The sequence below is a fragment of the Salmo trutta genome, chromosome 5, assembly GCF_901001165.1.
Source record: "Salmo trutta chromosome 5, fSalTru1.1, whole genome shotgun sequence".
NCBI lineage: Eukaryota > Metazoa > Chordata > Actinopteri > Salmoniformes > Salmonidae > Salmo > Salmo trutta.
In genome coordinates this window covers 33,406,985-33,420,653 of record NC_042961.1, presented here as the reverse complement: position 1 = coordinate 33,420,653, position 13,669 = coordinate 33,406,985, and the positions used below count along the sequence as shown (strand labels likewise).

At 39.0% G+C, this 13,669-nt stretch overlaps 1 protein-coding gene across 1 annotated transcript in view; it reads right to left on the bottom strand.

Moving 5' to 3' along the window:
• The window catches only part of LOC115194080 (cadherin-23-like), a 752,381-nt gene that overhangs the window by 324,582 nt on the left and 414,130 nt on the right, over positions 1-13,669 (bottom strand). Inside the window, exon 12 of the mRNA XM_029753428.1 lies at positions 3,802-3,951. Within this exon, the coding sequence (XP_029609288.1) occupies positions 3,802-3,951 (150 nt within the window). The remainder of the gene's footprint in view (positions 1-3,801; positions 3,952-13,669) is intronic.

Below are 13,669 nucleotides of genomic sequence, written 5' to 3'. Positions count from 1 at the left end.
ACATAAAACATGGAACAAAACGGTTTCATCTTTTAATATTTTAACTCACAAAACAACAAAAGAAAATCATATTAATTTCAAATCAAATGATGTCTTACAGTCATAAAATACAGTAGGCCTATCTTATTTTAATATTTACAGTCTGCACTTATCGGTCAATTAATACATTTTCTGACTGATTACGATTTACATTTGGTGTCCTGGGGTTTCTATGACCTATTTAATATAACAAATTAATACATTTTGCAATACATTTTTATTATGGAGTATTTACAGAATTGAAATATCTACGGTCAAAATGACCGTCATGGCCATTCTAGTAGTCAAGAAATTGCTGGACTTGCTGCCACTCAAATTTGTCCCCTATACATTTTAAAATGATGGGGCACTACTACCACAAACCAGTTATATTGGTACAGCACTCACTAACGGGTGTAACAAATATAACCTCTTACAAGGCAAGCCTTAAAATATGGAACAGAAACAACAATACCATGCACCCACTAGTGGTCAAATAGTTTTTGGCACTCCAAAAATACGTTATGGTACTGCATTCTGTGGTATGGAATTACAGTACCATTTGAAATACAGCAATTCTTCCCCCGCCTACCAAATTTTCCTGCAATGCACCATAATCTACAGTATGCTGCAGTGAACTAATCACTCCAAACAACCCCAAACAGGTACACCAAACAACCATAAACAGGTACCCCAAACAACCACAAACAACTGTGAATAACCACAAACAGGTATCCCAAACTATAAACAGGTACCCCAAGCAACCACAAACAACCACACACAACCCCAAACAACCAAAAACTGTTACCCCAAACATCCCGAAACAACCACAAACAGGTACCCCAAACAACCACAAACAAGTACCCGAAATAGGGCTGTTGCGGTGACCGTATTTCCCCCACACCGGCGGTCACGAGTCATGAAGGCAGTCAAATTCCACGTGACCGTTTAGGCTTCTCCAAGCTCTGATGCTGCTGATGGTCATTAGTAGCCTACCAAACTTGTTAACTAATTAAATCAAGAATAGTCAGGTATTCTTCAGGTATATGACAATATTAGCCTATCACTTGTGAAATATATATTATCACTTGTGAATGATGCCCAGCATAAGAAACAATGCCTTTTTTTGCGACTTTTTCTAATCATAGTCGCACCTCATGTAGCCTAGCCCATACGCCTATATGTTTTAATAAGGTTTGTATCACAACTAAAGTAGCCAAATAACTTCTTAAAATTAAGCACATTAATCTGCTTTACAAGGGGTGTAGAGCCTAACTGGCATACATAAGAAGCGCGTGAGTTTCAAGTTTGGGGAAGATCATTTTCACCATAAAAATGCACCTTTATAATAAAAACATTACATGCACAATTCCATTTGCAGATAATGGCGTTTTACGCTAATGGAACATTTGCGCTTATAATGTGAATAAACAGCCTAATAGTTTATCAGCATTTTAAGCTAAAAGTTCTGATCTGTTGCGTCAGACACATCACGTAAAAAATGTTTTTTGATGCTAGTGGTTTTATTAATTTAGGATCTATCATATCCCACAACTGTCCCAGACTATGTTTGGAATATTTATTATATTTGTATATTTATAGAATAGGTCGACATGTGTACTATTGGGGATAGCAGATTGACATTGGCTAGCGCTTTTGTTGTTCGTTAGGCCTACTCATATTGTTGGCTGACAAAAAGTAAATGTGGACTGTTTTTCCAATATCTTCAATATGCACCTCAGAATATGATAAGGACACACGCAGTTGCGTCCCCGATGTGTCGGTCTTCACTTGTATCCCGTGAGAAAGACCCGATAACGTGATACTTGCCTCAAAAGTCATGGATTCTTTTTTAGGGTGCATTATGGCCACACAAAGGGGATGCCGCAGTGAAATTATAGGTGAATGAGTGAATGATGTAGGGTGTACAGCCAGCGTAAAAAACTAAGCAAAGCTTATGCCTTTCAAGCAACTTTTTTCAAATCATCATTAGAGTCGCATCATGCAGCCTTACAATGTATTAAACATCAAAACATATAGCCCAACGTTTGTAGAACAACTAAAGTTACATAAGTAACTCTAAATGAAGCGTATAGGAATACCTGTTTCTTTAAGTGCACTACACAGAATATTTGCATGTGCGCACTCCCTCAAATCTTTTGGAGAAAATATCCTTTCTATTTTATTCAGCTTTGTTCAATTGTATTCTTCATACTATAAAATAATGGCATGGAATTCTAAGTAAATCTTGTCTGCTAATTGAACTAGTGTAGCCCGCAGACATTTGGCATAGCCAGGTCAGGTCCTAACATATGGACAACTCAGAGTATGCTATTCTGTTCTTCTGAAATAGACTACATTTTCTCCATATCATGCTTTAGATCGGTCTAAAATAAAAAATGGATTGATTGTGTAGGCTATATTACATGGATTTATTAGACTTTAAAAATGTAGATGTTATTAAGATCTGCATCAGTGGATTGTAGGTTGTGTGTGGAAGCCAGGAGATGCTGAACGTGTTATTGTTAATTAATGATAAATTACTGAGACCGACAGCTATTTCCTTGACAATCACTTGCTGACAAAAAAATGTCCTAACCCCAAACAACTGAAAACACCCCCAAACAACCACAAGCAACCAAAAACACCCCCCAACAACCACACCCAACCACAAGCAACCCCAAACAACCACAAATAGTGGTGGGTAATTTGAATTAACACAATGTCAATTTAAATGCTCAAACAAGTCTGCCGCTCTGAGTGCTGACTTTCAAATGAGTTTTAAAGCTTGAGCTAGACAGAGCCTTCTATTATGTTTGTCAGACCAAACAAATAAAACAACTTTCAGATTAGAGACATTGTCGCAGAGCTAAAATGTGGCAGCATTATTCTTAATTTGTATTGAGTTATTGTGTTTATAAGGACAATCTAAGGATCACATGAGAATAGAACCAAAACATACAGTACATTTTCAGTGATTGGATAGTACGTGTTTCACCTAATGTGACTATATACCATTACTGTCTTTATAGCTCTATCATGCTTTGGTTCTCAGGATATGTGGACCGAAACATAAACTTACAGTTGCAGTTCAAATCACTGAAAAAACACTATAGGTCAGTTTCCAGGAACAAAGATGAATCCTATTTATTTTCTAAAAAGCATGCCAAATGGAGAATGTCAATTGAAAGTGTGTTTTAGTCCAGGAGTAGGCATACTAAATTGACTGATGGGCGTGAAAATCCAGCAGCGTTGTAGTTCTTGACACACTCAACCGGTGTGCCTGGCACCTACTACCATACCCAGTTCAATGGCACTTACATTTTTTGTCTTTCCCATTCACCCTCTAAATGGCACACATACACAATGCATGTCTCAACTGTCTCAAGGCTTAAAAGTCCTTCATATACACTGATTGAAGTGGATTTAACAGGTGACATCAATAAGAGATTATAGCTGTCACCTGGATAGTCTATGTCAAGGAAAGAGCAAGTGTTCCAAATGTTTTGTACACTCAGTGTATATAATTAATTTAAAAGTCAAAAAATGGATGTACCAATCGCTCCTTAAATCTGGGTCCTAGAAACCTGCCCATAGTGTCTTTGCTCACTGTGCTCCATATGGTAGAATACTTGTTCTTGTTAAAGTACATTTTACTGATAGTGTGTTTGTAATGGAGAAAAGAACGTGCCGTAAACACGTTTTTGTGTGGGTGTGTGTTTGTGTGCAAGTGTTTGTGTGTACGTTTGTGTGTATGTGTGTGTGCGTGCAGATTGAACTCACAGAGAAGCTGTAGGAGCGAATGTTCTCGTAGTCCAGAGGCACGGCCACCCTCATCCTGATGTCAGCCCGGCCCTGCACTGCCGTGGGGGAGATGGTGAAGTGATCCGAGTTGTTCCCCGTTAGGAACACCTGAAACATACTATTCACTCCCTAGAAGAGAGGATGGAGGGATGGAGAGAGGGAGGGAGGGATAGGGGTCACAAGGAAGAGAGAGTTAGATATTGGTTAAATATTCAAATGGATGATAATAAAAGCTGCAGTATGAGATGTGGGACTGCATTACGGACTATGGATGGAAATTAGCTCTTTTGCTACTCTGGCATATTTACATTGAAGTGAAAACTGAAATGTTGATTAAAGTGAATTGTTCTTTTCAACAACAAAAAGGAGGTATGCAGTCCTGGTGATGACTCACAAGCACAAGATCATGTCATTAGATATCTGAATCATAAAAGTATTAAAATAGTACTATGGCAACAACATATGTAGCAAAAAGTAATTACTATTTGTTAATCAATCAAGATCCAGATACTTAGCAGTATCATACATTCAGCATATGTACTTTTACAGATACACACACTAGCATGTACTCTTACACACCAGTGTTGTGTTTTGAGGCCATCTAAAGCAAGTCCGATTCAAGACCAAGACTGGAGCAAATCGAGTCCGAGTCAAGACCAAGACCAAAGGGGGGGTGAGACCAAGTCAATTCAAGACCATGGTCTTTCCAATGACCCTAACCAGTGGTGTAGTGGTGCCTGGAAAAGTGGGTATATTCTAATTTTGCCAAAAAGTTTCCAAACGGAAAGGCACCCTGTGTAAAAAAATCCTATGTTTTCCTATTGTTTGAGTTTTCCTATAGATTTTTCAGATTTGCATTCTCAAAATCACACTTCCTTTTAATATAAAAAATAAAAAAGTCCACAATAATGCTTAAACCACATCAGTCTGATTGGGTGGGCCTGTCAGGGCCTGGCTCCCCAGTGGGTGGGCCTCTGTCCACCCAGGCCCATCCATCCCAGGCCCCTGACGCAAACAGCCATGATGACAATTGGCATCACAAATAGCCTACTAACCAACACCTCGGACTAAACTTTTTCAATACCTGGCTGGCATACTTAGTTAGCATTTATGATATATATGATATATAAGCTGAAACGTCTTTCCTACCCTACTGGCTACAGATGTCATTCTTCTGTGAGCTGCTCCATGCGAAAACCAGTTGAGAGCTGGTTTGCAATTGTTTAGGCTACTTTGGCTACTTTGTGCATGATTTCTCTATTGTACTACTGAATTGATAAGTCGTATTCCTCCACTACACTACTTTGATATGCACTAGTAGGGATTAAGAACTGAGTATAAGCAATGCCGACTGAAAAAAAAGTAAGTAAACAGTATATACCTGCGTATATCCTCCACTACACCACTTGCCCTTTGTGTTTTACAAAAAGTACACTCTCCTACATGAGTGTGCTGGTATTTCAGTTGCTGTCCTTTTAGAATCACAAACCTGTTACACACTAAAGGCCTATAGGTTCGCCACTGTGCAAACATGTCTATAATAGATATAAAGGCTGTTACGATATTAATGTTTCAAGGAGTGCATATATTTGGCCTGGCGAAGCGGTTTTATGCGCTGACTGAATGGAAGCTGATAATTATTAGCTTTTTACTCCGCTGGTCTTGGGAAGAAATGACATGTCCTCACTGTCCGAGACCGAGTACAAATGTATCTGACACCGAGACAAGACCGAGACATGCAATATGTGGTCTCGTGACCGGACTCGAGTACTTCAACACTGCTACACACTACTAGCATGTATAGACTACAAGCACGTACACCAGGGGTTGGCAATAATTTTGGCTTAAGGGCCACACAGATTTTTGGGGGGACAGATTTGTTTGTTAAAATCAATTTGCGGGCCAGAAAATGTATATAGGTCCATTATAATGTCTACATACTTTGCATCTGGTATACAACAAATACATTAGGGATGCACCGATGTGTAATTTCTGGACCAATACCAATATCTGACATTTTCTTAGCAATATTGACCAATAGAAATGTTTGTAATTTTATGGCCTTTTTAACCATTCCTACAACCAAGTTTATGTCCATTAGGCTAATATGAAAAATCTCAAATGACTTAAATATTGGAAAGGTGTAACAATTTGAATTTGCATCATGTAGGGATTTGAAAGAAAGAAAGAAAGAACACCAGGTAATGATTGTGTTTGTAGCAACAACTTGTCCTGCGTAACTTGTCAAGGTCTTTGAGGGAAAAATAATGCATGTATGTGTTTCTGAGAGTCTTAGCTTTCAGGAATGGGGTAATAATAGCTAATAGCTCCAACCATACAAACGCTAGAGTCAAATTTTTAAGAAGTAACCAGAAACCTCTCAGTTTTTCCCAAACGCCAATAGTGGACATCGAAGGTTACCCATGTAACTGAGCTTCTATGAACTAAGAGGCACATTGTTTTGTTTGTTAAGTCCACCACGCAGTTAATCGGCTTAGGCCCTATTGTTCTCACCCCTGGTGTTCGCACTACTAGCATGTACAAGACAAAACCTTCATTACTGGAGTGTGAGAGTCAGAAAATGTCAGACTTTATTTTGACTGAGCACAAACCTTTTCAAAACATTGAGAAATGGGGGAGCTCGATTGATGCCAGGTACACGCATGTATTCACCAATTATTGGCTCCATCCAAGCACATTTATTTTCTTATTATCTCTACATCTCGTTCCTCTATCCTCTCTCATCCCTCCCTCTATATATCTCAGTATGTACACCCACTCCTCTACCTGTAATCTCTCTCTTTTCTCTCTTATCTCTGTCTTTGAGATGCAGGGTCAGAGGTTAGATCGTATCTCAGAGTGGCAGCTCTAACTTCCCCAGACTGGAAACCACCAGCCACCACACACACACAAATACATGCACATCCCCCCCACCACCCTACCCACACACACACAACACAAACCACTGAGAGCATGTGGAATGGTTATGAACTGTGTCTCACCACCCGCAGCCAATTATAAAGACCCCTTTTCTATTTCTGCGGGAATCCATTTGCCAGCGAAATGGCTCATGGCGACAGCGGGAGAATGATTGATCCGCAGAGAGAACAGTTCAATAAACATTTAACCTGGAGGGTTCTCTTTTTCGCGGAAAAAGACAAGAAGAGAGAACAAACAACGGAGGGAAAAAAATCAACCCTGAAAAAATAAACAAGTGAAGATTAGACCCCACTAAATAGACCCAAACATCCGTCTGACGACTGTCGGCGAGCAACGAGTTGCGCCCCCATATGGCACCCTATTCAGTACATAGTGCACTACTTTTGACCAGAGCTCTATTGGAGTTCATAATCTCGTATCCTCATCTGAATCGTCCTCTCTTTATCTCTCCCACATAAAGGTCACTCCACCATATTGCTTAACATTATGTAAATTGTAATTGGGCGTTTGAGTACAGAATAGAGCAAATCTCCATGCACTGCCCACAAAGCTGCCGCTGCTACAGCTGCCGTCACTTCTACTAAAGTGATGATTACACCGCCAATGGCAGCTCATTGAAGCCATGCGTTTAAATCATAATTGTGTGTGTGTGTGTGTGTGTGTGTGTGTGTGTGTGTGTGTGTGTGTGTGTGTGTGTGTGTGTGTGTGTGTGTGTGTGTGTGTGTGTGTGTGTGTGTGTGTGATGTATGTTTGCGGACCGTCTGACTGTGTGTGTGCGTGTGTGTGTGTTTGATGAAAGCAGAATGACACAATGAGAGGATAATGTGTGCTGTGGAGGAGATGAGGATGTTTAAGGAGCCATGTTGACAAGCATGACTATCTAAATCGCTCTGGCTACACTTAGGCTGGGATTCACTCAGATCACGCTTGTAGACAATGCAGCTTTTAAAGGCAATGTTACCATGTTCGCGGAGATCACATTCGAGGTAAAAGCTGCAGATGTCATCTTAATTGGAATTGAACTTTCAATAGTGAGGTTTCAGATTTAATCCTAGTCATGTTGGTTTAGTGTGTGTACAAATGATCCAGTGACATAATTTTTGTTGTCTTAGTCAGAGATTAAGAGAAAACAAAGGCTGGCGTAACATGAAGAACATGCAACATGACACAACAAAATGTAATTTCTCTGATACACAAAAAAGTCTATCATGTTATTTACAACTGTGTTATATTTTATCAAATACAAATAAAACTTATCAAACACAAACTCATAAAGCTCACTTTTTACATTTTGACTCACCATTTCACACCATTATTGGCTCCTTCAAGATGAGTGTCACATTATTCACAGCATCCCTTAGCTCAAATCCCTCCTTTCGCACAACCAAATATTTTATTTTACCAAGGTATTCACTTTATAGGGAATAGGGGGCCATTTAGGACTCAGACAGTGGATCGATGGTGGAGGGCATTATGTTTGGCGGTTAAAATGGCCCTATGTTTTTGTTTTGTTTTTCATCTCGCAGAGAACCATTGTGGCTGATGACTGGCTATTTAAAAAAATATTCAATATGCAGGGATGTCACCTCAAACTGCCCATAAACGTAATTGCCTATTCATTTGCCTCTCTATCTCACCAGAAGCTCTCATACCAAGGTCCTGTCAGATGTGGCTATCACAAAGTTTACTGACGAGTTTTGAGCGTAAAGTTTTAGATTCAAATGGAGAAGAGTGATGAAGAAAGAGCTCTGTAACTACCACTTGTGTCACCCACAAAAATGGAACATCTCTGACTCTCTCCCTCACCACGTGTGGGTTAGTAGTGCATCTAGTAATGCATCTGTCAATGTCAACTCTGCCTTGATTGCTATGTATTGTTACCAGTGGAGGCTGGTAGTGGGAGAAATATTTATGAATACAGAACTTTAATTTGCATGTAGTTGATATTGTTCCATTCATTCAATTCCAGACATTACAATGAGCCAATCTTCAACATTTTACCTTTCATCAGTCTGTACTGGATTTTACTATTCAGATCTTTTTTGTTATGTGTTGAGCATACGAATCAGTGCATGCATTTTTATGTGTAGGTGTTTGTACATGCATTCATGTGCATGTGCATTATTGTGGAGTGAGGTAGTGTCTTTGTTGTGTTAACCTGTGTATGCTGTGTGTGTGTGTGTGTGTGTGTGTGTGTGTGTGTGTGTGTGTGTGTGTGTGTGTGTGTGTGTGTTAATCTAGGCTGCGCTCCAAATGGCACCCTAGTCCCTGCATAGTGACCTACACCGTAATTATTTGTTGTTGTTTCAACATATTATTTCCAGTCATAAAGTTGTGCAACATATTTCAAGCTATGTGAAGTTTAAATGTGAAGTTATACTAACTCACACCAAATTTACTTTGACTAATACAATATAGTTAACTTCACCATTTGTCAGTTTAACTTACTATTCCTAGTTAAATCAATAGCAACTTAGTTATGTCAACTTTAAATGTAGAGTTATCCTAATTAACACCAAATTTACTTTGAATAACTTACTATGTATAATTTAATTCATTTAGGATTTAGTAGCGATAAGTACACCTCCATTTTAAAATGTAATCTAACTGTCACGCCCTGACCTGAGAGAGTCATTTTTCTCTGTTTGGTTAGGTCAGGGTGTGACATGTGGTGGGCATTCTATGTGTTGTATGTCTACGTTGTTTTTGTATTTCTCTGATTGGAAGCCATACTTAGGCAGCCTGTTTTCCTTTGGGGTTTGTGGGTAGTTGTTTTCCGTTTAGTTGTGAGTACCTGACGGAACTGTCTGCTGTCATTTTTGTTTATTTGTAAGTGTTCATTCTTTCATTAAATTCAAGATGAACATATTCCACGCTACACCTTGGTCTACTCATTTTGACGACTGTGACAATAACTTACTATCAAGTTAAGTTGACTACGGTATATATACACAAGTGATGGGACGTTGGATACCGGAGAGCCGATGCAGTTTTCAAAGCACTACTGATCTGACAAAATATACCGATGCTCATTTCAAGGTTAGATTAACATGTGATCAATGATATCTTCGTTTAATCACATGCTTTTTTGAAACGTGTTTCAAAATGCAAAATCCCACTGATTTCACCATTATGCCAGTGCTTTCTTCGATGATGAGTTTCTTTCAGACATTGACGATTCGTTTTATTTTTTGGCAGCACATACAGTTGAAGTCGGAAGTTTACATACACTTAGGTTGAAATCATTAAAACTCATTTTTCAACCACTCCACAAGTTTCTTGTTTACAAACTATATTTTTGGCAAGTCCGTTAGGACATCTACTTTGTGCATGACACAAGTAATTTTTCCAACAATCATTTACAGACAGATTATTTCACTTACAATACACTGTATCACAATTCCAGTGGGTCAGAAGTTTACATACACTAAGATGACTGTGCCTTTAAACAGCTTGGGAAATGCCAGAAAATTATGTCATGGCTTTAGAAGCTTCTGATAGGCTAATTGGCATACTTTGAGTCAATTGGAGGTGTACCTGTGGATGTATTTCAAGGCCTACCTTCAAACTCAGTGCATCTTTGCTTGACATCATGGGAAAATCAAAAGAAATCAGCCAAGACCTCAGAAAAATAATTGTAGACAAGTCTGGTTCATCCTCGGGAGCAATTTCCAAATGCCTGAAGGTACCACGTTCATCTGTACAAACAATAGTACGCAAGTATAAACCCCATGGGACCACGCAGCTGTCATACAGCTCAGGAAGGAGACACGTTCTGTCTCCTAGAGATGAATGTACTTTGGTGCGAAAAGTGCAAATCAATCCCAGAACAACAGCAAAGGACCTTGTGAAGATGCTGGAGGAAACAGGTACAAAAGTATCTATATCCACAGTAAAACGAGTCCTATATCGACATAACCTGAAAGAAGCTATTGCTCTAAAACCGCCAAAAAAAGCCAGACTACGGTTTGCAACTGCACATGGGGACAAAGATCATACTTTTTGGATAAATGTCCTCTCGTCTGATGAAACAAAAATAGAACTGTTTGGCCATAATGACCATCGTTATGTTTGGAGGAAAAAGGGGGAGGCTTGCAAGCCGAAGAACACCATCCCAACCATGAAGCATGGGGGTGGCACCATCATGTTGTGGGGGTGCTTTGCTGCAGGAAGGACTGGTGCACTTTACAAAATAGATGGCTTCATGAGAAAGGAAAATTATGTGGATATATTGAAGCAACATCTCAAGACATCAGTGAGGAAGTTAAAGCTTGGTTGGAAAGGGGTCTTCCAAATGGACAATGACTTCAAGCATACTTCCAAAGTTGTGGCAAAATGTAATAAATCTTCTTAGGGATAGGGTCCATTTTTCTGAATTTCCTCATGTGCCCAAAGTAAAAACTCATGTGCCCATAACTTAAATGCATTTAACCTCTACGGGCTAGAGGGCAGTATTGAGAATTTTGGAAAAAATATGTGCCCATTTTTAACTGCCTCCTACACCAACTCAGAAGCTAGAATATGCATATTATTGTTCAGGTTTGGATAGAAAACACCCTAAAGTTTCTAAAACTGTTTGAATGGTGTCTGTGAGTATAACAGAACTCCTATGGCAGGCAAAAACCTGAGAAGGTTTCATGCAGGAAGTACCCTGTCTGAAAAGGTCTTGTTGTTCTTGCTTCTGTTTATTGAAGAGTCAGGATCTTAGCTGTAACGTGACAATTCCTAGGGCTCCAATAGGCTCTCAGAACCTGGGAAAAACCTGAACGATAACGAGGCAGCCTCAGGCTGAAACACAGAATCCCCTTTTCCAAGTGGCCCATCAGAGGACAATAGAATTAGGCGCGTGCGCAATTCGACCCAGTGCAGTATTTTCCTTCGGCTGTTTAGCTAATTGCAGATTCCCGGTCAGAATATTATCGCTTTTCTACGAAATAAATTGCATAAAAATTTATTTTAAACAGCGGTTGACATGCTTCGAAGGCCGGTAATGGAATATTTAGAAATTTTTTGTCACTTTCTGCGCCATGCGCACGACCGTGATTTAGCATTCTGATAGTGTCTAGAACGCACGAACAAAACGCCGCTGTTTGGATATAACGATGGATTATTTGGGACCAAACCTACATTTGTTATTGAAGTAGAAGTCCTGGGAGTGCATTCTGACGAAGAACAGGAAAGGTAAGACCATTTTTCTTATAGGAAATGTGATTTTGGTGAAGGCTAAACTTGCCGGGTGTCTAAATAGCTAGCCCGTGATGGCTGGGCTATGTACTTAGAATATTGCAAAATGTGCTTCATCCGAAAAGCTATTTTAAAATAGGACATATCGAGTGCATAGAGGAGTAATGTATCTATAATTCTTAAAATAATTGTTATGCTTTTTGTGAACATTTATCGTGAGTAATTTAGCACATTTTTAGTAAATTCCCCGGAAGTTTGCGGGGGGTATGCTAGTTCTGAACGTCACATGCTAATGTAAAAAGCTGTTTTTTGATATAAATATGAACTTGATTGAACAGACATGCATGTATTGTATAACATAATGTCCTAGGTGTGTCATCTGATGAAGATCATAAAAGGTTAGTGCTGCATTTAGCTGTGGTTTGGGTTTTTGCGACATTATATGCTAGCTTGAAAAATGGGTGTCTGATTATTTCTGGCTGGGCACTCTCCTGACATAATCTAATGTTTTGCTTTCGTTGTAAAGCCTTTTTGAAATCGGACAGTGTGGTTAGATTAACGAGAGTCTTGTCTTTAAATAGCTGTAAAATAGTCATATGTTTGAGAAATTGAAGTAATAGTATTTCAAACGTTTTAAAAATCACGCCACAGGATTCAACTGGCTGTTACGTAGGTGGGACGAATTCGTCCCGCCGGTCCCATAGAGGTTAATAAATAACTTAAATGCATTTAATAAATAAAGATCTTTAGGGTTACGGAATATTTTGGAGTGTTATAGAAAACACTTGAATATTGTAGAAATGTAAAAATAATGTATGAGAAAAATTGATATGTCAGGCGAAAATCCAAAGAAAAACTAAACATGCTCTTATAATGGAAAGCTATCGGTCCTATGTAATTCCAGCTCCCAGATTGCAATTCCTATGGCTTCCACTAGATGTCAACAGTCTTTGTTCATGGTTTCAGCCTTGTTTCTTCAAAAATGAAGAATAATTTGGAGTTTTGGTTCAAAGAGTCCAAGTGGAAAATCACTCTGTTGGCGCGCGATGAAGAGGAGGGGTTTCTGCTAATTTTACTTTCCTATTGAACATACTTCTTTCCGTATTAAATATTACATTTTATTTACATTTTAGGGTACCTGAGGATTAAATAGAAATGTAGTTTGACTTGTTTGAACAAAGTTTAGCGATAACTTTTTGGACTCCTTTGTCTGCATGTTGAACGAGTGGATTACTGAAATCGATGGCGCCAACTAAACTGACCTTTTGGGATATAAATAAGGATTTATCTAACAAAACGACCTTTCATGTTGTAGCTTGGACCCTTGGGATTGCAAACAGAGGAATAGTAAGTGATTTATTAAATAGCTATTTGTGATTTTATGAAGCCTGTGGTGTGTTGAAAAATAAGTTGATGTGGGGCTCCGTCCTCAAATAATCGCATGGTATGCTTTCGCTGTAAAGCCTATTGTAAATCGGACAATGCAGTTAGATTAACAAGATGTTCAGCTTTTAAACTATATAAGACACTTGTATGTTTATAAATGTTTAATATTACAATTATTTATTGAATTGCGCGCCCTCCAATTTCACCGGATGTTGTCGACAGGTGTCCCGCTAGCGGGACTCCTAGCCTTATTAAGGACAACAAAGTCAAGGTATTGGAGTGGCCATCACATAGCCCTGACCTCAATCCCATAGAATATTTGTGGGCAGAACTGAAA